This window comes from Neophocaena asiaeorientalis, unplaced genomic scaffold (assembly GCF_003031525.2).
Source record: "Neophocaena asiaeorientalis asiaeorientalis breed wild unplaced genomic scaffold, Neophocaena_asiaeorientalis_V1.1 scaffold317, whole genome shotgun sequence".
Taxonomy (NCBI): Eukaryota; Metazoa; Chordata; class Mammalia; order Artiodactyla; family Phocoenidae; genus Neophocaena; species Neophocaena asiaeorientalis.
This window is the reverse complement of record NW_020173114.1, coordinates 2114431-2137844: the sequence shown is the minus strand read 5'-3', so window position 1 is coordinate 2137844 and position 23414 is coordinate 2114431. Positions and strand designations below refer to the sequence as shown.

Here is a 23414-nt window from a genome sequence, read left to right as displayed (position 1 = left end):
CACCATAAGCAACCTTACACCAGGGAGAGAGGTGTATCAAGAAGAGAGGCCAGGGAAGTCTTCAATGTGGGGAGGCCCAAAGAAAGCTGGTGGAATGTGTTAGGATGCAGCTGTTGGGTGACTGGATTTTTCTAACTTCCTCTCACCTTGCACCCCACACCCATATTTGTGCTGTAGTCACTAAATCTGGCATGACTCTGCTGTCTCAAAAACAGCGTGAATTACTTTCAATTTCAGTTTTATCCCGTTACTGTACTGGAAGGGGAGACTGGCTTGCTCAGTCTGTTTTAGCTTTGATAAAGGAGGGACAGAAAGGTGCAAGGAGCAAGTGAGCAAGGTGTGAGAGGCAACTGGAACTGTTCTTGGTGTGTGTGGAGCAGGTATGTCTATCTCTTTTATGTGCAACCCCAATTTGATTTCTGATTCAAAGTGACAATTGAGAGAGGGCAGGTTGCCTATTGTCTGGGGTGCAGAGGTCTATGGCTGGCTTCAGTTTGGAGGACGCTCAGCTTCTCTGGATCTGCAAGAGGTCTGCAAAGTGACGGGCACACTCTGTCTCCCTGGATGTGCTGCTCCTCGAAAGAGTCCTCATGGGAGTTTGCCTGTCTTGCTTTATCCAGCTCTGTGGCTGGCATTAGAATTCACAGAATAAGACAGTCTCTGCAGGGCTTCCCTGGTGGCGCAGTGGTTGAGAGTCCGCCTGCCGATGCTAGGGGAAACGGGTTCGTGCCCCGCTCCGAGAAGATCCCACATGCCGCGGAGTGGCTGGGCCCGTGAGCCATGGCCGCTGAGCCTGCGCGTCCGGAGCCTGTGCTCCGCAACGGGAGAGGCCACAACAGTGAGAGGCTCGCGTACAGCAAAATAAAAAAAAAGACAGTTTCTGGCAAGGAGGTTATAGGCAATTATCATCTGAAGAGATTGTTTCTTTTAATCTTTCTATCAGTCATACTTAAGAAAGCTTCGTAGCGAGAGCTCTGAAAATATCTATGTAGAGATAAATTTAGTCCCCACATAGCTGATATTTTATTAGTTAAAAATTAAAAATATCTTCAAAACTCTCTCTTTTTCCTTCTGTCTCTCTGGCTCCCCCTCCTCTCTCTCTTCCCTCTCTCTTCTCCCCCATGCCCTGTGTTTGTTGGTTTGTTTTTCATAGTTACATTGGAGTCTTTTGCAGCATTTAAAAAATCTATACAATCTGGGTTTAACAACCCTTCTGGATGATTCTTCTGTAGATCAAATTTTGAAAACCACTCCTGAGCAGGACTGAACAGTTGTACTTTGTTAATTGAAGTTAAAAATTCTGTAGCCTATTCACAGCTAAGAAATCACAGATCTGTTTTTTTTGTTTTTTGTTTTTTTGGAGCAAAGAGAACAAAGAAGCAGTTTACTGAGGCAAAGGCAAAAGGAAACACTCAGAGGAGAGTGTGGGGCACCCCTGCAGGGTTTTTTGATTCCCACTTTTATCTTATTTTTAGCCCTTTGAAAGGGTGGGGTCTTTTTTTTTTTTTAACGTTTTTATTGGAGTATAATTGCTTTACAGTGGTGTGTTAGTTTCTGCTTTATAACAAAGTGAATCAGTTATACATACACATATATCCCCATATCTCTTCCCTTTTGCGTCTCCCTCCCTCCCACCCTCCCTATCCCACCCATCTAGCTGGTCACAAAGCACCAAGCTGATTTCCCTGTGCTATGCGACTGCTTCCCACTAGCTATCTATTTCACATTTGGTAGTGTATATATGTACATATATACACTACCACTGTCTCACTTTGTCCCAGCTTACCCTTCCCCCTCCCTGTGTCCTCAAGTCCATTCTCTAGTAGGTCTGCGTCTTTATTCCCATCTTGCCCCTAGGTTCTTCATGACCTTGTTCCATATATAAAGTTGTTTGCAGTTATTCCTCTCACATCTTCCTACAGCTTCCTTTAGTCTTCACTCTAAAGAGGGGACTGGACAACTGCAGAAATTATAATGTAGCTGCTAGAGGCCCATGTTTTCCTTTGTATTCTTTACTCCCCACACTGAAGAATTAGACAAAAGGAGATGGTGCAGGAGCAGTGTTTGAATTTGCTTGCTGCTTTGCTCTGATAAAAAATTTCTATTTGTAGACCTTGTTTCTTAGTAACACAGTAACAGACTGTGTTCAAATGCACCCAATGGACCAACTTGTTCAGTGCAATTATTATAGATAAATCTCCATCTAATTCAACAAACATGTACTGAAATCCTATTTTGTGTCACATGCTATGCTCAGATATAAGCTTATAGTATTTAATTTTATTATCAAAACATTCTCCAGGCGGGACCTATAATTTTTCTCACATTACCCCTATAATTATCTTTTTTTTAATTTAATTTAATTTATTTATTTTTATACAGCAGGTTCTTATTAGTTATCTATTCTATACATATTAGTGTATATATGTCAATCCCAGTCTCCCAGTTCATCCCACCACCACCACCCCCCCAATCTTTAAAAATTTAGGTTTAGCTAGGTGAGACTCCTTGTTTAAGGCCACATGAGTAGTAACTGATAGAGCTGTTTTCTCGGGGTTTTTTTTTTGATAATATTAGATGTATCTTGAATACTTGACCTATGAATATAAAACTGAATATTTGAGATATTTGAATATTATATCATGTTTATATATTCTGATAATGAAACATGCATAGATATTATAGGAAACTTTTAATATAATAGCAATCAAAAATATGCTAGGAGACCCATGGTATAATTGTGCTTTTAATACTTAATTTTTCAAATCAAACTTTGCCTTGAAAAACAATGACAAGGAAATCCCATATCCTTTTCACCTAGCTTTACCCAGTGGTGATCTCTTGCTAGATTTGCTTTCTCTCTCTAAATATATGTATATCTCTCTCAATGTGATATAAAATGATATTTGCATTTTTATTCGTATTCTCATTTCTGGGACTAAGTTGCAAAAAAACCTGACCTTTCTCAGCTAAGTACTTCAGCCTGAATCCCTTAAGATACAAGACATTCTCCTGTCTCCTGCCTTCTCTTTTTGAAAGGGAGGCTGCATCCTTTTTATTGACCTCATTCCCACACAGCTGCTGCTTCTTCTACTTAACGCTCTTCTATACCTGCAGGTAAAAGATGAGCACGTAGGATCACACTAAAGTGTTAGCACATTTCGGTGTATGATGGTCACTTGAAAGCTACCACTGGTTATTGATAAAGGAACTTATAGGATAACCAATGTCTTTGCAGTTGCAAATAATTTGCAATTAATTTGCAATTAATTCTGCCAATTAATTGGTTGCAGTAGCATGGCACAGAAAAATAGATTGTCTGCTTTTTTTTTTAACTTTTTATTGAGAAAAAATATATTTAACATAAAATTTACCATTTTAACCATTTTACTTAGTTCAGTGGTGCTAAGTACATTCACATAGTTGTGCAACTATCACCACTATCCATCTCCAGATATTTTCACCATCCCAATTGGGAACTCAGTACCCTTTAAATAAGCAATAACTCCTCATTCCCTCTCCCTGCAGCCCGTGCTAGACACTATTCTACTTACTGTCTATGCATTTGACTATTTTAGGTAGCTCACATAAGAGGAATCATATTATATTTTTCCTTTTGTGTCTGGCTTATTTCAGTTAGAATAATGTCTCCAAGGTTCATCAATGTAACATATTAGAATTTCATTCTTTTTATAGCTGAATAATATTCCATTGTATGACTTGCCACATTTTGTTTATCCATTCATCCCTTGATGGACATTTGCGTTGTTTCACCTCTTGGCTAATTTAGATACTGCTGCTGTGAACATTGGTGTACAAATATCTGTTCAAGTCCCTGCTATTAATACGTTTGTGTATATACCCTGAAGTGGAATTGCTGGATCAAATAGTAGTTCTATGTTCAATTTTTTGGTGAACCACCATAGTGTTTTCCACAGTGGTTGCATCATTTTACATTCCCACCAGCAATGCACAAGGGTTCCAATTTTTCTACATCCTGGCCAGCACTTGTTTGCCTTTTTTTTTTTGGTAATAGCCACCATAATTGGTGTGAGGTGGTATCTCATTGTGCTTTTGATTCATATTCTCCTAATGATTAGTGATGTTAGGCATCCTTTGATGTGTCTATTGGCTATTTGTATATCTTTGGAGAAATGTCCGTTCAGGTCCTTTGCTTATTTATGAATCACATTTTTTTTGCTGTTTTTTTTTTTAATTTATAAATCTTTATTCTGTAGGAGTTGTTCCACGTGTAGATGTGGTGTATCTGTGGGGAGGAAGGTGATCTCCGCGTCTTACTCTTCCGCCATCGTCCAAGAAGTATCCCACTTTGATATCTGTTTTTAGTAATATGACTTCTCTTTTTTTCTTAGTCAGTCTAGCTCAAGGTTTGTCAATTTTGCTGATCTTTTTGAAGAACCAATGCTTGCTTTTTTAAATTTTGTCTATTGCTTTTCTGTTGTTTATTTCTGCTTAATCTTTATTATCTCCTTCATTCTGCTAGCCCTGAACCTTGTTTCTTTCTCTAGTTACTTAAGTAGTAAACTTAGGTTGTTGACTTGAGGTTTTTTCTTTTTTATTGCAATTATTTACAGTTATAACTTTCCATCTTAGTATTGCTTTTGCTACATATTATAAGTTTTGTTATGTTGTGCTTTCATTCTCATTTGTCTCTAAATATTAACTAATATTTCTTGGAATTTCTTCTTTGACCCGTTGGTTAAGAGTGTGTTGTTTATTTTCCACATGCTTGTGAGGTTTCCAGTTTTACTCTAGCTATTAGTTTCTAGTTTTATTCCACTGTGATCAGAAAAGGTACTTTGTATGATTTCAGACTTTTTAAAATTTAAGGTTTGTTTTGTGGCCCAAAATATTGTCTATCCTTGGAAGTATTCCATGCACACCTGGGAAAATGTGTATTCTCCTGTTGTTGAATAGGAGTGTGCCATATATGTCTGTTAGGTCCAACTAATCTGTAGTGTTGTTCAAGTCCTCTATTTTGTTATTGATCTTCTGTCTGGTTTTTCTACCCATTATTGAAAGTAGGGTTTTAAAGTCTCCTGTTATTCTTGAGTGCTCTGTTGCTCAATTCTGTCAATGCTTGCTTCATATATTTTGGAGCTCTGATGTTTGAGGCATATATATTTAGAATTGTTTTATATTCTAGTGACTTGACTCTTTTACCTATTCATGATGTCCTTCTTTGTCTCTTTTAATAATGTTTGAAGTACATTCATTCTCTCTTGCCTCATACAGGTATAACCACCCCAGCCCTCTTTTCATTGCGATTTGCACAGAATATCTTCTTCCATTCTTTCACTTTTAACCTGTGTGTGTCCTTAGATCTAAAGTGAGTTAGACAACATGTAGTTGGAGCACTTTTTTAAAAAATCCATTCTGCCAATCTATGCCTTTTCATTGGAGAGTTAATCCATTTACATTTGTTAGGGGGAGTTTTATCTATCTGCATTTAAAGTTAGTACTGATATGGAAGAACTTATTTTTGCCATTTTCTTATTTATTTTCTATATGTCTTATTGCTTTTTGTTTCTCATTTTCTTCATTTCTGCCTTCTTTTATGTTTAGTTGATTTTTTTGTAGTGACATATTTTGATTCCCTTTGCATTTCCTTTTGTGTATATTCTATAGATATTTTCTTAGTGATGGCTGAGGTGATTACAGTAACACTCTTATAATATCTATTTTGAAAAGGTGCCAACTTAAGTTCAAATGCATACAAAAACTCTACTTTTTCATTGCTCTTCCTTCCTTCTCTTTATGTTATTAATGACAAAATTACATCTTTATGTATTGTCTATCCATTAACATAGATTTATAATTTTTATGTATTTGTTTCTTATACACTGTAGAAAATAGTGTAATTAAACCCCAAATTACAATAATACAGGTTTTTATATTTACTGATAAATTCCCTTTCCCAGAGATCTTTCTATATTCATATAGTTTTCTGGTTACTGTCTAGTATCCTTTATTTCAACCCTTTAGCATTTCTACCAGGACAGGTCTAGTAGTAATGGATATCTCAGCTTTTCTTTACCTGGAAATGTCTTAAGCTCTACCTCAATTTTGAGAGCAGTTTTTATGGAAAGAGTTCTTTTTTCTTAAAAAAAATTTTTTTTTAAAAAGTTGAAGTATAGTTAGTTTACAATATTGTGTTAGTTTCAGGCATACAGCATAATGATTCAGTATTTTTGTGGATTATATTTTATTAAAGGTTATTATAAGATAATGGGTGTGATTCCCTGTGCTATACAGTATATCCTTGTTGCTTATCTATTTTATATGTAGTACTTTTTATCTGTTAGTCCTATACCCCTAATTTGTTCCTCCCCTCTTTTCTCTCCCTTTGGTAACCACAAGTTTGTTTTCTACATCTGTGACTTTGTTTCTGTATTTTTTTCTGAATATACATTCACATTTGTATTATTTTTTAGTTTCCACACATAACTGATATTGTCTTTCTCTGTTTCACTTATTTCACTAAACACAATATTCTCTAGGTCCATCCATGTTGCTGCAAATGGCAGTATTTCATTCTTTTTACTGCCAAATAATATTCCATTGTCTATATACTACAACTTCTTAATCCAGTCATCTGTTGATGGGCACTTGGTTTGCTTCCATGCCTTAACTATTGTAAACAGTGCTGCTATAAACATTGGAGTGTATGTATCTTTTTTGAATTAGAGTTTTCATTTTTTCTGGATATATACCCAGGCATGGGATTGCTGGATCATATGGTAGTTCTATTTTTTGTTTCTTAAGGAATCTCTATGCTGTTTTCCTTAATAGTTGCATCAATTTACATTCCTACCAACAGTGTATGAGTGTTCCCCTTTCTCCACATCCTCTCCAATATTTGTCATTTGTGATCTTTTTGATGATAGCCATTCTGACTGGTGTAAGGTGATAGCTCATTGTGGTTTTGATTTGCAATTCTCTAGTAATTAGTGATGTTGGGCATTTCTTCATGTTCCTATTAGCCATCTGTATATCTTCTTTGGAAAAACGTCTACTCAAGTCTTCTGTGCACTTTTTGATTGAACTGTTTGCTTTTTGAGGTTGAGTTTTATGAGTTGTTTGTATATTTTGGATATTAACCCCTTGTTGGTCACATCATTTGCAAATATTTTTTCCCATTCTGTAGGTTGTCTTTTCGTTTTGTTGATGGTTTCCTTTGCTATGCAAAAGCTTTTAAATTTAATTATGTCTTATTTGTTTATTTTTGCTTTGATTTCTTCTGACTTAGGAGACTGAGCTAAGTAAATATTGCTACAATTGATGTCAGAATGTTCCACCTATGTTCTCTTCTAGGAATTTCAAGGTTTCACGTCTTACATTTAGGTCTTTAAACCATTCTGAATTTATTTATGTATGTGGTGTGAGGGAATGTTTTAATTTCATTATTTTACATGTGGCTTTCCAGTTTTCACCATACCACTTGTTGAAAAGACTGTCTTTTCTGCATTGTATATTCTTTCCTCCTTTGTCACAGATTAATTGACCATATGAGTGTGGGCTTATTTCTGGGGTCTCTATGCTGTTCCATTGAGCTACGTGTTGTTTTTTGGTGCCAATACCATGCTGTTTTGATTACTGTAGCTTTGTCGTGTAGTCTGATGGCTGGGAGGGTTATACCTTCAACTCTGCTCTTTTTTCTCAGGATTGCTTTGGCAATTCAGGATCTTTCATGGTTCCATATAAATTTTCAGATTGTTTGCTCTAGTTCTGTGAAAAATGCTTTGATAGAGATTGCATTAAATTTGTAGATTGCTTTGGTAGTATGGCCATTTTAATAACATTAATTCTTCCAATCCAAGAGCACTGGATGTCTTTCCATTTCTTTGAATCATCTTCATTTCCTACATCAATATTTTATAGTTTTCAGAGTATAGTCTTCAACTTCTTTGTTAAGTTTATTCCTAGATATTTTATTTTATTTTTGATGTGATTTTAAATGAGATTTCTTTATTTTCTCATACTAATATTTCTTTATTAGTGTATAGAAATCCAGGAGATTTCTGTATATTAATCTTGTATCCTGCAACCTTGCTGAATTTATTTATTAGTTCTAATAGTTTTTGGGTGGAGGCTCTAGGGTTCTCTATACAGAGAGTATCATGTCATCTGCAAATAGTGACAATTTTACCTCTTCCTTTCCAATTTGGATACATTCTATTTCTTTTTCTTGTCTGAATGCTGTGGCTAGGACTTCCAATACTATGTTGAAGAGAAGTGATGAGAGTGGGCATCCTTGTCTTGTTCCTGAATTTAGTGGGAAGGCTCTCAAGTTTTCACCGTTAAGTATTATGTTGGCTATGGGTTTCTCGTAAATGGACTTTATTATGTTGAGATATGCTTCCTCTATACCCACTTTGACAAGAGTTTTTATCATGAATGGATATTGAATTTTGTCAAATGCTTTTTCTGCATCTAGTGAATTGATCATGTGATTTTTGTCTTTCCTTTTGTTAATGTGGTGTAACACATTGATTTGTCTGTATTGAACCATACTTGTGACACTGGAATGAATCCAACTTGATCATGGTGTATGATTCTTTTTATGCATTGTTGATTTCAGTTTGTTAATATTTTGTTGAGGATTTTTGCATATATATTCATCAAAGATATTGGCCTGTAATTTTCTTTATTTGTGGTGCCTTTGTCTGGTTTTGGTATCAGGGAAATGGTGGCCTCATAGAATGAATTTGGGAGTGTTCCCTCTTCAATTTTTGGAATTGTTAGAGAAGGATAGGTATAAGTTCTTCTTTATATGTTTGGTAGCATTCCCCAGTGATGCCATCCAGTCCTGGATTTTTGTTTTATGGTAGATTTTTTGTTTGTTTGTTTGTTTTTACAGATTCTATTTCACTTCTAGTGATTGGTCTGTTCAAATTGTCTGTTTTTTCTTGACTCAGACTTGGCAGTCTCTATGTCTCTAGAAGTTTGTCAGTTTCTTCCAGGTTGTTCAATTTGTCGGCATATAATTATTCATAGTATCCATTTATGTTATTTCATATTTCTTAGGTTGCAGTTGTTATTTCTCCTCTTTCATTTCTTTTTTGTTTATTTCGGTCCTCTCTTTTTTTCTTGGTGAGCCTGGCTAGAGGTTTGTCAATTTTGTTTATCCTTTCAAAAAGCCAGCTCTTGGTTTTGTTCATCTTTTCTATTGTTTTTTGATCTCTATTTTATTTATTTCCTGTCTGATCTTTATTATTTCCTTCCCTCTGCTGACTTTGGGCTTTGTTTGTTCTTCTCTTTCGAATTCTTTTGGGTGGTGGGTTGTGATGAGTTGCTTCTTTCTTGTTGCTTTCAAGATTCTCTCTTTGTCTTTTGACAGTTTTATTATAATACGTTTCAGCATGGGTCTCTAATTATTTATCCTATTTGAGTTGTTGAACTTCTTGCATTTGTAGATTCATGTTTTTTCATAACATTGGGAATTTTTAGTGATTATTTCCTCAAAGAATCTCTCTGCCCTGCCTCTCTGCTTATGCTTCAGTGACTTCTGTAATGCATGTATCTGTCTACTTGACAATATCCCATAAATCTCTTAGGCTATATTACTTTAAAAAATTCTTTCTTCCTTCTGCTCCTGAGACTTTATAACTTCAGATATCTTAGCTTTAAGTTTGCTGATTCTTTCTTTTGACTGCATAAGTCTGATCCCTTCTAGAAATTTTCTAAATTCAGTTATTGTATTTTCCGGTTTCAGAATTTCTACTGGGTTCCTTTTTATTATTTTTATCACTTTGTTGATTTTAAAATTTTGTTCACATATTGTTTTTCTTTTCTTTCTTTTGCTTTCTTTTTAGAAATGTGTGGGTGGGATGGAGTTACAGCTTATTTATTTATTTTTTTAACGTTTGGCTGTCTCAGGTCTTAGTTGCGGCATGTGGGATCTTTCGTTGTGGCATGCAGGCTTCTCTCTAGTTGTAGTGCACGGGCTGCATAGCACATGGGCTCAGTAGTTGCACTGCGCAGGCTCTCTAGTTGTGGTGTGCAGGCTCCAGAACGCGTGGGCTCTGTAGTTGAGGCATGCGGGCTCTTTAGTTGTGCCGCATGGGCTCAGTAGTTGAGGCACATGGGCTTAGTTGCCCTGCAGCATGGGAGATCTTAGTTCCCCAACCAGGGATCAAACCTGTGGCCCCTACATTGGAAGGCAAATTATTCACCACTGGGCCATCAGGGAAGTCCCCACATATTGTTTTTCTGGTATTCTTTAGCTCTTTGTGTTTTCATTTAGCTTTCTGAGCATATTTAAGAAAGTTATTTCAAAGTCTTTGCCTAGAACACTTAGTGCATGTATTTCTTCAGGGATGTTTCATACTACTTTATTTTCTTCCTTTGAAAGGGCCACATTTTCTTTGTATGCCTTGAATGGGCATACATTTCTTTGTATGCCTTGTGATTTTTGTTTTGTTGAAAATTGGGCATTTATAAAAACAGCTAACTTTCCCATTCTTTGCATACTGGCTTTGTGCCAAGGAATTCTTTCACTAAGCTGGCCCTTGGTTTTGAGGCTTGGGATTAAGCTAAGGAGAAACCATAAAGTCTTTTTAGGCTTTTCTGAGCATGCATCTTCCCTGAATCTGTGTGTGCCTTTTCAGTTTTCCCCTGTATATGCTGCTTTTAAATATCTTAATTTCCCAAAGTTTCTCTCCTTGGGTCTTTTGATCATCTATTGTTTGTCTCCACCCTGAAAAGGAAAAATTCAATTTCTCCTCTCAACTTTCTGTTCTCCATACTTCACTTCTGGTCACCACATATCTGGGCACTTTTTTCACACTAAGCACTTCTGACACTAATTTCCAAGAGTTAGTCCATACCCCACAGGTTAAGGGCTCAGTCCCACAAGACTGGCCCCCAGTTCAAATGCCAATTGCAAGTCTAGGTTGTCACCTGGACTTCTAACTGGCTATACATTGGAGGTTCCCACCATCTCCTCTTCAGGTTCAATAATTTGCTAGGATGGTTTACAGAAATCAGGAAAAACAGTTTACTTACTAGATTACTGGTTTATTAAAAAAGGATACAACCCAGGAACAGCAAGATAGAAGAAATGCATAGAGAAAGGTAAGAAAAGGTTGTGGAGCTTCCATGTCCCCTCTAGACATGCCATCCTTTGACCACCTCCATGGTCATCAAGTCAGAATCTCTCTGAACCCTTTTAATTAGGGTTTTTCAGTTTTTTAAATGAAGTCTTCATTAAATAGGGATGGTTGATTAAACAATTAGTCATTGATGATTATGCAACTTTCAGCTCTTCTCTGATCCCCAGAGGTTGGGGGATGAAGCTGAATGTTCCATGTCTCTAATATCATGATTGGTTCTTTTAAGTATGAGTTTAGGTGGGTATGTACTTTATGTATCATAGGGCTTGGTATATCGTAGGCCTTCCGTGTGTAGTAACAATAACTTGAATTTTATTATTATTATTGAAGTAAAACTATAGAGAGTGATAATAGCCAGTGTTTCACTACAAACCTCATCAGAGATTTGAGGGAATGATGGAGGAAAACCTCTGTAGTCTGCTAATTCTAGGTTAGCTTTCATCTCATGGAAAGTACAGAATTCTTACCAAGTCCAACGTTGACAAATGCTTGTATGACTCTGAGTTAGGGAATGACTTTATAATCTTATTTCTACTAGGAAGCACTTCTAAGTTAGCAGGTTGCCATGGCATCTGGACCCAACATGATGGACCCCATTTGTCTGGTGGAACATGACAATGAGCTGCTGTCAGTGAACCAGGAAGCTCTACAGATTCTTGAGAAGATTTCACAGCCATTGGTGGTCGTGGCCATTGTAGGACTGTATCGTACAGGCAAATCCTACTTGATGAACCGTCTTACAGGACAGAACAATGGTGAGTGTTGTATTTGGTCAGGATCCATTTGTTTGACTCTAGCTGATATCTCAGCCTCTTAATTTTCTTCCCTGGTCATGTGAAGGGAGAGCCAAATTCCTCTCAATAAACCACCGTTTCACTTCTAATTCTCACCACTAAATCACTACCTTATTGTGATCTGTTATCATATTTTTTGTTTTATTCCTATAAAGCAATGTTTCTCCTATGTATGCAAAAAATCCTACCTTCTTCTACCTGCTTAAGTACTGGGCTCTTGCGATTGTGTCTTCTCTCTCTCGAAACACATTTTGCTTTTCTATGGAATATTCTCATCAACATATAAAGATGTTTCATTATATATTATCTTAAAAATCCTTCCTGGACTTCATATCCTATTGTAGCTAATACCTCTTCCCCTTTTCAAAAGTTATTTTGTCTGGCAAAAAATATAATCTCAATTTCTTTTTTCCACTTTTTTACCTACCCATATTTTACTGCAATCCACTTCTCTCTGTCTCTGAACCTCACCATTCTTTCAAAATACTCTTCTTATGGTTATCTGAGACCTCTGTTTTGTCTGATTCATGGATACCTCTTTGTCTCCTTGTTGATCCCTTGCTTGGCATAATTCTCACAATTAATATCCCCTCCTCCTTGAAACAGGTGACAGACAAAGTAGGACATTCTTGAGGAAATAGAGAAAGCACCATGTTGTATGCTGGGGTACTTAAACTCCAGTAAGTCTGACTTTGTAGCCCCTGGGCTGCTTAGATTATCTGCTGTAACTGAATGTTGCTTTCTCCCCTCCCCTTGCAGGTTTCCCTCTGGGCTCTACAGTGCAGTCTAAAACAAAGGGCATCTGGATGTGGTGTGTGCCTCACCCTTCCAAGTCAGACCATACCCTGGTCCTTCTGGACACAGAGGGCCTGGGCGATGTGGAAAAAGTAAGGCAGAAAATCACAGATAAATCCTTTTTATTCTAGATTTTCTCCTTATTGCTTGACGATCATAGACATTTAACTGCTGTTGTCTATTTGTAAAGTCTAGAAATCACCTATAGTAAAGGAGGCAGACTATGGTTTGTCTGAATCTCACTTCTAGGTAAGGTATCATGGTATGTTAGATAAAATCTTTTATTTCTTGGCACTGTGTGGATGACTTGATTACATTTAATAAATAATTGTTGAACAACTGAATTCTAGACCTTTGAACTTAGTACTGTAGATATCACTGACCAAAATAAAGGTCCTGTACTCAAAGAGTCTTTAGTCCAGTTGACAAGGCCACACATATGCAGTCGGGTTTAATAAAGTATGATTGGTAAAGAAGCAGGTTGGAGAGAGGAAGAAGTGCTGCATTGCAATCTCCAACTTCTGTCAATTCCATGTGAGCTCTAGATTGAACCGTCCTTTTGAGTTATCCTGAGCTGGGACAAGGGTGCTGATAAATTATTGGAAGCCTGCTCTGGAAGCCTTTCTAATTAAGAGGCCTGACACCTGAAGACTGTCTTTCACCAGCACTCCCAACAGCGGGGGGACTAAGTCCTTCAGTCTTGAAAGGTGATCCAGGCAGCACCTCACAGTTTCCATAATTTACAGTTAAGTGTAAGGATGTCTTGGTAAGAAAGTGGAGAAACATCAACCTGGGAGTGAGGAAAGTTTTCTGATTCACCTTCTTAGCTACCAGATGAAGAATGTATTTGAGGGTTAGAGTTAAGATATGGGTTTATATTTTCTATGATGAAGTTCATCAACTACTCACAGAGCATTGTAGAATGCTGTAAGATACCTCTGAATGTGCTGTTTCTATAAAGGCATGTGTTTGTCCTACAAGAAACATTTTAAGATGGATTTTTGGTATTTTAGCTTTCTACTAATGGATGAAATAAATTACTTTTTTTCCACTTACTTTGAGACTTATTTGGAAATAGTATCTAAATTTCTATAGCTTTCTATTTCTTCCCAAAGGAGAATTAGAAATTCTGTATTTATTTTAAAATCATATATCAAGCAATGATATAGTCTTGTTGTTGAAATAATTTATTGTTTGTCATAAATACCACTTCTTCTTATCCTAATTGATTATTTTTAAAAGTTGCATTTTGGGGAAATAAAGTGATGAATAGACTATTTCCCCCCCAAACTCCAATATAGACTCTTCTTGACATGAATCACAGTTTTTGCATTTGTTCTAGGGAATAGCTTCACAACTGTTATAGTAGAAATGATCTCTGGATTTATGCTATTACTTAGACAGTGCTATGATTTATGCAAACAAATTAGCCTGGCCTTTAAGGCCCTTCATCAGGCTGCACTAGAGCTCAAATGTACTTCTCCACTCAACCTCTGCTCCAGTCAGATGAAATGACTCTATTTTCATTACAAGACCCCTGTATTCTCCCATGTCTAATTTTGCTTCTGTGAGTGTTTCTATCTATGGGACCACCTTCATTTCTTCAATTCCACATTCAGCCAATTCTTTAATACTCAGTTCAAGACTTTGAGGAGGCTTTCATATCATAGATTCTTTCTCCAGCTTTCATAGCTCTATTCTTCCTTGACAAACAAATTTTAACTTAACATTATAGCTATAAGCTCAACTGCTTATATACACTACTAAGATGTAAGCTTTTTATAGGTATTGTCATCTTTGTTGCATTTATTGTTATGGATGTTTGTCACTGCTTTGAAATAGGCATCTTGAAAGGAATAACTGTCATTTTTAACATGGCTTTTTGAAATCTAAGAAACAGTAGGGAGCATTCAGTAACTTCTTGCAGATATTTACTGACGGGATATAATTTAAATACCCAGTTATGCCAACTGTGGTATATTTTATATGGGCTATGATTAATAAATATTTGTAGAATAAATAAGTGCTAACAGTCATCATTGAATACATAATTACACACCAAGTACTGTACTAGATTTTATGTATATGTTATTTTACTTCATCCAATTGAGGGGAAGGAAAGCACTATGAAGATAAGAAGGATTTTATATATGAAAAAATTGGAAACATAAAAATGTCTTTGTAATTGTCAAAGCTGTTATCTGTATTTATGTTTCTCTTCAAACAATTTCTTTGCATGGTGAGTATGTCAGCTGAAATAATAAATGAAAATATGATAGAATAAGTGTATGAATGAATTTCTAATTTAGGAGTAAACTCCTAAGTCTCGTGTTCAAATGTGCTTTCTAGGGTGACCCTAAGAGTGACTCGTGGATCTTTGCCCTGGCTGTGCTTCTATGTAGCAGCTTTGTCTACAACAGTATGAACACCATCAACCACCAGGCCTTGGAACAACTGCAGTATCCTTCCAGGAACTGAACCACCAAGTTTCATTGAGTTTTTGGGAATGGAGATAGAGTCAGTTTCTCCTTCCCTGTTATTTAGCTGCCTTTAGTGGAGTGGAGGGGACTCACGGCAAAAGAGAGTGATTATAATACTTTTTAATTAGGGAAATGTGGGAATTGTGTGTAGGGGTTTTCTTTTCCTTAACCAAGTTCCTAGTTATGTGACAGAGCTCACAGAACTCATCAGGGTCAAGTCCTCTTCAAGACCTGGTGTACTAGAAGATTCCACAGAGTTTGTGAGTTTCTTTCCAGACTTTATCTGGACTGTACGGGATTTCACCCTGGAGCTGATGTTAAACGGTCACCCTATCACAGAAGATGAGTACCTGGAGAATGCCTTGAAGCTGATTCCAGGTATCAGAGCATGGCCTGGACAGTGGATGGTCCAATAGAGGGTGGGATCTACTACACACCGTCCACCATCTCTGCGGCTGCATTTGTATTTGAGACTCGATCAAAGTCTGTAGAAACTGTGGCTGGAAAGCGTATTGCAAAGCTCTAGGGACTGGAGTCTAAGTTCTCTTAAGAAAAGTAAAGTGTAAGGTAAAGTGAAATTATTCAAAACCAATTTGTTTTTCATACCATTTTTAACTTAGCATCCAGATTACAATGGGTGCTAATTCTTCTAAAGACCAGACACTTGAGTTCCCTATTTTGGCTTCTGCTTTTTTTGTTGAGGAAAAAAACCTGACAAGATACTTGTTAGACATGAAATTAAAATGAAAAGTCAATCTAATGAAAAAAAAAGTGCATTTCACATAGTTAGGTATTATTTTTCTCAAAGAGGGAACTTTCTAATCCTGTATAGTATATCATCTACAAAATGACTTTATGTTCTAAGTAATCCTGAAGAAGTGTGTGTCTTTTCAATCTATGCCTTTTCAATATTTGCAATAATTTTTAGAACATTCATTTTACATTCCATATCACACCTTTCTCCTAATTCCCATATATTTACCCATGCTTTAATTACAAATTAATAAATTATTTTAATGGGTTACATTTACAGTGGGTATATCTGATGAAATCTTGAAAGATATATCAATTCTGATTTATTCCTTTTTGTTTTCATTTTTCTATTTATGCTTTCTTTAAATATTTATTGAGAAATTGGCTAGGTGGGAGAAGACAACTGTCAGATCAAATATAATCCTTTATGTCAAAGAGGTTATTGATTAGTGGTGACATCTTAAAATTACATTTTAGGTACATTTAGCCTTCAGTGTTTTTTACTAAAAATTAGCTAACTCTGTACCAATTATTTTTTAGCATCAAAATCATTTCCCCTAAATAATCTGGTGTCATTCCTAATATTCCTGATATTGTTCACTATCCCTTTTTTGTGGCTCTTCTTTTTAGTCCCACAGCTCAATTCCTACATGAGATTAAGTAGAGCAAAAAGTTACACTTGTCCTTTCATTCTTTTAGCCATTAGTTCAGTAAACATCTAATAGACAACTACTCTACCATGTGCGGGTCTGGGGATACCAGCCATAGATTTCTTTTACTGGATCAGAAGTCTCCCCAAATTTCTCTCCAGAGTTACATCATTGGTATAAGTTTGATGTGCATAGAAGTACTGAATGTTTATGTTAAAGGAGTTATAAACATAGAAGACAGCAAAGATACACAAATCCCTGTCGTAAAAACCATTAGCTCCCTTGTCCCAAGACTCTTCCCAGTCTAATCTCTGTTTTTCTGTCCCTCAGGCAAGAATCCCAAAGCCCAAACATCAAATCTACCCAGAGAGTGTATCAGGCATTTCTTTCCAACACGGAAATGTTTTGTCTTTGACCGGCCAACAAATGACAAAGAACTTCTAGCTGATATTGAGAATGTGTCTGAAGACCAACTGGATCCTAAATTCCTGGAACAAACAAACAATTTCTGTTCTTACATCTTCACCAATGCAAAAATCAAGACCCTCAGAGAGGGAATCACAGTCACTGGGAACCGTGAGACTCTTTTTCCCATTTCCGTGGGACCATTGAATATTTTATATATGTGTTTTTCAGTAGTTTTGTGTGATTCCGTATAGAATTTAGGTTCTACAGACATTCATACTCCATGAAAAAATGTGTATATTTTATACTTATCTTACTTTCGGAGATTTAAAAATCTCTCCCCCAAATTGCAAGTTTTGTCACTGAAATCTGTGGCTTCCACTGATCTGAAAAATTCCTACACTAAGAAAAAAATTCACTATCTGGGTATAAAAACAAAATTCCATTTTCTCAGGGGAAGTCTTGTATAGTAAGTGTTCTTCACAAGGAGAATACAAAAAATATTTTGGGAGTTTACAGTGGTCCAAAAATAAATATTAGCCCATAAATCACTGAAGAATCCATTCAAAGCCCCAGAATTGGGAATAAATATAATCTGATATAATCTGATATACCCTGTCTCATCTAATACCTCTGTAATCTATCTTGTTTTCAATATTTCAGATATCCCCTAGTATTTTACATACAGGTAAATTTTTAATTTTTTTCAGCCCTGTGGGCTGGAAAACCATAAAAATGAAGAGTCAGTAGGGAAATGAAGGTAGGGATAGTAGAAGGGGGAAGTGGTGTGTGTGTGTGTGTGTGTGTGTGTGTGTGTGTGTGTGTGAGACCTTAGAAATGTAGCCTCAGAATCCTGGTGCCTATTGACTGATAACTTAATATTTATCCCTTAAATGTCCTGGCTTATTCAGGTCTGAGGACTCTGGTTGTGACCTATGTGGATACCATCAATACTGGAGCTGTACCTTGTTTGGAGAACGCAGTGACAACTCTGGCCCAGCTGGAGAACTCAGCAGCCGTGCAGAAGGCAGCTGACCACTACAGTGAGCAGATGGCCCAGCAACTGAGGCTCCCCACGGACACGCTCCAGGAGCTTCTGGAGGTGCACGCAGCCTGTGAGAGGGAAGCCATTGCAATCTTCATGGAGTGCTCCTTCAAGGATGAAAATCAGGAATTCCAGAAGAATCTTGCGGTAATTTCTCTTTACTATTTGTCCCCTTCTCTTGAAGAAGGGGAGAATATGACAGAATGAAGAGGCATCTGTCAAAAGCCTAGCAGAGCCTTTATTGAACCCACGGCTCATCCCTCTCTCAAGGATAAAGTAGTCTGTGTTCCCATCAGGGATATAGGGCTTCAAAGGACTACATTTCCTTCTTTTTTCTGCCAAGCCTCAGGCAGTTTATCTGGAAATGTCTCTCATCTCTGATGTAAAATCAGTATAGATATCTTCATAAAGTAAATACTTCTGTGGATTCCAAGGCTGTCCAGAGCATCCAAAAGTCATTCTGAAGCTGGTTTCTTTTCCTGTGAACACATTCCCACGACCAGCACCCAAAATTTCTCTTATCAGCCCCTCATTCCAGGCCATTTTCAACGTAGGTTGCTCCTTGTATCATTGAATATAGAATCACTGAATGTTGCAGCTGCAAGGAACCACAGAGATTAGATAATGTGACTCCAACATTTCAGATGAAGAACCTGAAGGGAGGCTAAGCAACTTTCCTGTGGTCTTACAGAGAGTTTTCAAGATTGTGAGTAGATCACATCTTGTGATTGCTGTTTTATTCCCTGTACTCCAAAAGAATGCTTTTCTCCTGAGGACCACAGTCACACCAGTCCTTCTACCAGATTCCTTGGAAACGTATCTCCTCTGTTCCTTGCTTCTGGTGACATCTCTCTACATTTCCCTTGCAGGAAATCATAAAGGATAAGAAGGAGAGTTTCTTGCTGCAGAATGAACAGGCATCTGTCAAATACTGCCAGGCTAAACTTCAGGAGCTTTCCAAGGCCCTAATGGAAAATATTTCAGGAGGCACTTTTTCTGTTCCTGGAGGTCATGAACTCTACAGGAAAGCAAAGGAAATGCTTGAAAGCGAGTATTGCCAAGTGCCCAGGAAAGGAGTGAAGGTGAGGAATAAGGGGAGCATGGGGAGTCTACAGAATAGAGTCAAGGGGGGGTTCCTGAAAATCTGAGAGCACAGCACCAGGTGTGGGTAATGAGAGAGCATGGGCGTATCATGACAGTTTTAGCTCTTGAGGTCCATACAATGTTCTTTATTCCTGAGCAGAAATGTCCATTCCCCCAAAATGACTATGGATTTCTAAAGTTCACGAGACAGAACAGAAATTGTTCATTTCTTCATCCAACAACATGCTTTTTGATGTGCCAAGTGCAGACGATCCACAAATCAGAGTCTTTGTACTCAAGACTGATCACAAGAGAGGAAGTCCAATACACAGACAATTGCATACAAAGTTATAACTCTTGTGAACCTGTGAAAATGGGCTACATAGGTGATAGTAACAAATGTAATAATAAAAAAGTAATAATGATAGTAAGAATGCAGCTGACATATTTTGAACTGTTATTGCCTATAGCCATAATGCTAAGCTCTTTCGCTAGACTCTTTAATCCTTCAAATAACATTAAGAAGCATCTACGCTTATTGTCAACTAACTTGTCAACAAACTAACTTGCCTAAAGTTACAGACAGCAAGTAGCAGAGGAAAACAGCAGCACATTTTAGAGGCAGTATTTCACATTGGGAAGAGCAATATGGGAAAGCACCAGAGATCCTGGGTTTGTAGAACTGAACGTAGTTCTGACTGGCTGGAATCTGGAGTGGGTAGAAGGAAGTAGCACGGGGCTAGATACTGGAGGAAGACAGGTCGTTGTAAGGAGCTTAGGCTTGTTGTAGTGAACCACTGTAGAATTTTAAACATGAGGCAAAAATTACATGGACGTACTTGTTTTTGCAGCACTAATCTCCTCAATGGAATTTTAAGTTCTGTGCTCCTTCTTGGTTCCTCAGGCAAACGAAGTCCTCCAGAACTTTCTGCTGTCACAGGTGGCAATAGAGAAATCCATCTTGCAGGCAGATAAAGCCCTCAGTGATGGGGAGAAGGCTGTAGCAGGTACGGAGTAGGGCTCTGGCCGTCCCACAGTTCCCTCTGACAGGTGTGAGAGCAAAACCTTCCTGATAAGGAAGAAGGAGCCTCTTCTCCATCTGTGGGACAGCTCTGCTACATCCAAAAACAGCAAGGGGAGTTGTGGTTGGACATGGTTAGATGTCAGCCAGACAGCCTCTCCCATCACATTCTGAAATGTGCTCTTGGTGGTGTGGACACGGGGGGCGGATTTCAGAGATTTCCTACCTCCCTTTCCAATTTTATTTGGTCTCTGAGGTCAGGAGGGTAAGAGATCAGTCCTTACCTTATTTTCATCCCTCTCTAAAACCTTCTTGGGGCAGAGGAGCAGGCCAGGAGGAAGACAGCTGAGAGGGAACAGGAGCTGCTGAAACAGAAACTGCAGGAGCTGGAGCAGCAGACGGAAGCACGACAGAGGAGTCTCCAGGAAAACATAGCCCAGCTGACAGAGAAGCTGGAGAGGGGAAGAGAAAACCTACTGAGAGAGCACAATATGATGTTGGAGCATAAGCTGAAGGTAGGTCAGGCTGTGGCCTTAGTAGTGCTTGACGGTCATTACCCTTGTACATCAGGAAGGGGTGAGTGAAGGTTACAGCAAGACTATGCAGGGAAGCACCCCTGCCATTTACTGCTTGTGATATATTAAAATCCTGAAGCCTTTGAATCCTTCCAAAAAGCCTTTGAATTCTACTGTATAAGTAGACTCTGGAGAGTTCAGCATGATTATGGCCCCCCCAGTCCCCTGGAGAATATAAATAGTGTTTGGATATCCATTTTGAGAATTTTTAAATGATCTCATGAGGCTTCATTAAACAGATATTCCAACCACATATATTTGATATGAACAGCAACCGGTTTGCTTTACCAGGATCATTGCCAATTACCAGGAACCATGCTACCACCCAGAGACCCTGAGGTAGATCTATGCTGTCATAAAACTATTGGAAATGTCCAGACTTAAAAACATAGAGAGGCAACGGCTTCTAAACTTGCTGCAATGTCTCCAGGTGTGGATAGATACCCAAGCTATCACGTGACATAGAGGGAATTTTCTCACTGTCCATCTGGATGTGTTTATAACAGATTTTTATGATTTGGGTGACCGCACCATCTTGAGTGGGACTGAGAATTAGTGCAATCAGACCAAGGTTACCTCTCACCTCTCATTTTTTGTCTGGAACATATATTTGTCCTCATGTCAGGCTTAGCTTTTTGGCAAAACCCAACGGTATGTGAATATTAGTAAGGCTGTAAACTGTACTTTCTCTTAGTGTTTAGGTCCAAACCAGTAGATATTCTGTGTTACAGAATTCTCCTTTCATGACTGAGTAAGAAAGAACAATTTTAGCAGTGAAACAGAGATATTTTGCAAAGTTTTAAAGTTTGACAAAATGTAATCCTTGAAAAAAAATGGGGATTTAAAAAGTTTTACTTCCCTTCTCTCACTTTTTTTTTTTTTTTTTTTTAGATCCAGGAAGCTCTGCTTAAAGAAGGATTTAGAAAGAAATCTGAGGAGATGAATGCAGAGATAAATCATTTGAAAAATATGATTGATAATACTAAAAATGATGATACTCCCTGGCTGGCAGTAGTCTTGGACAAATTTGGCAAAGAGGTCTCTTCACTATTGTGCACTCCAGGCAAACTTCTTGGTCATATTGTGAGTGGTGTGAGCTCCCTATTTAAAACGAAGTAGGTCTTCTTTTAAAGAAATTACAGATACACAACATATGTACATGCTCTGGCCTATGTTTGGTGTGAATGCTTTTCACTTTCATTCAGCAAATCTTTAAATATAAAAAGTGGTTACTAGAAAATATCAATGTCTGGCCCACATTAGATAGAATAAATGCATGGACACTTTGATATAGCATGTTCACTTTTAGGAAATATATGTGTGCAAAATCATATATATGTATACATACATACATACAAGAGACCCGTTGAGGCATCCCTTTTAATGGCAAAAGATTGGAAACTACTTAAATGTCCATCTATATAAATTGGTAATATACATTTTCCATGTACATATACTGGAATACTATGTAGCCAGTAAAAAAATTGATAGTGGAGGTTTATATGTATAAATATAGAACAACCTTGAAGATATATAGTAGAGTGAAAAAAATGAGGTACAAAACAGTTTGTATAATCTGTTCACCATAAAAAATGCAATTATTATGTGCACTCATATATATGTACACATAGGACGCCTCTGGAAGATTCATTAGAAAGTGGTATCATTGGTTCCTTCTGGGGAGAACAGCTTGGCATTAGTGATGGAGGGGACACACACTTTTCATTATATCCTCTATCTTTTCAATTTTGTAAAGAAAGCTTGTATTATCATTTCTCAAATGACAAAGAAAACATAAAGTATAATACTAAAAATGATAATAAATGGAATGTGAAATGACTATTAGATGATGAAATTGCTCATTGCTTCTAGAAATGACATCAGTCTGTTCAATGAGTTGGATCAGAATACTAGAAAGCATAAAATTTGCATCCTAATCTTGTTTTCACTTTGCCTGTGTTTTTAATCCTTTATATTTCTTCAAAAAGAAGGTATAAACTTTCCTGTTACCCCTTGAAATCTCAGCTAGAGGAGCCTTCACTTCCTCTCTTTGAGTTACACTTCTAAGGTATTGGAAGAAAATTACTAAACATTAAGAATATGCACTGGTGAGAGGAATCCCATCGTTCTTGAATGTTCATTGATTGACTCTCTGCTGCAGGCAAGGGCCAAAGACGTGATGTATCATTGAAGAACTGGATGCCCTGATAGTACTGGGGATTATAGACCCTGACGCATGGAGGCCACCTGTTAGCATTTAAACATCAGAAGCCCAAGTACATACCATAGTGATGAGAATCATGGTTTGTCTTAGCTGAGGGTGCTATAACAAAATTACCGTAGACTGGGTGGCTAAGACAAGAACGTTTATTTCTCCCTGTTTCTGGAAGCTGTAAGTCCAAAAGCACGTGCCAGCACTGTTGTGTTGTTGGTAAGGGTCCTCTGGCAGCTTTACAGATGGCAACTTTCTTACTGTGTCCTCACGTTTTTGGAAAAGGGAGGAGGTGGGGAGAGGACCTCATGATTCTTTGTTATAAGGGCACTAATCAGATTCATGAAATCCCCATACTCATTACCTAATTTCCTCCCCAAAGGCCCACTTCCAAGCACATTGGAACATTGGAAGTTAGGGTTTCCTCAAATGAGTTTTGGAGAACACAAGCACTCAGTCTATAATG

General features: G+C 37.5%; 1 protein-coding gene across 1 annotated transcript; it reads left to right on the top strand.

The window, feature by feature from the left end:
- Window positions 1-243: 243 nt before the first annotated feature.
- GBP6 (guanylate binding protein family member 6) lies at window positions 244-22673 on the top strand. The gene is made up of 11 exons (XM_024743604.1): window positions 244-380; window positions 11674-11890; window positions 12689-12816; window positions 15074-15183; window positions 15386-15582; window positions 16938-17183; window positions 17924-18204; window positions 18927-19139; window positions 20045-20147; window positions 20483-20676; window positions 21628-22673. The coding sequence occupies exons 2-11, from the start codon at window positions 11701-11703 to the stop codon at window positions 21853-21855; spliced, it is 1890 nt and encodes a 629-aa protein (XP_024599372.1). The 5' UTR covers window positions 244-380; window positions 11674-11700; the 3' UTR covers window positions 21856-22673.
- Window positions 22674-23414: the final 741 nt, after the last annotated feature.

Bases quoted from the DNA above. Each gene is read 5' to 3' on its own strand.
- GBP6 (XM_024743604.1), top strand. From the start codon at position 11,701: ATGGCATCTGGACCCAACATGATGGACCCCATTTGTCTGGTGGAACAT. The intron at 12,817-15,073 runs GTAAGGCAGAAA...TGTGCTTTCTAG, and splicing joins GCCTGGGCGATGTGGAAAAA to GGTGACCCTAAGAGTGACTC. The intron at 18,205-18,926 runs GTAATTTCTCTT...TTTCCCTTGCAG, and splicing joins AATTCCAGAAGAATCTTGCG to GAAATCATAAAGGATAAGAA.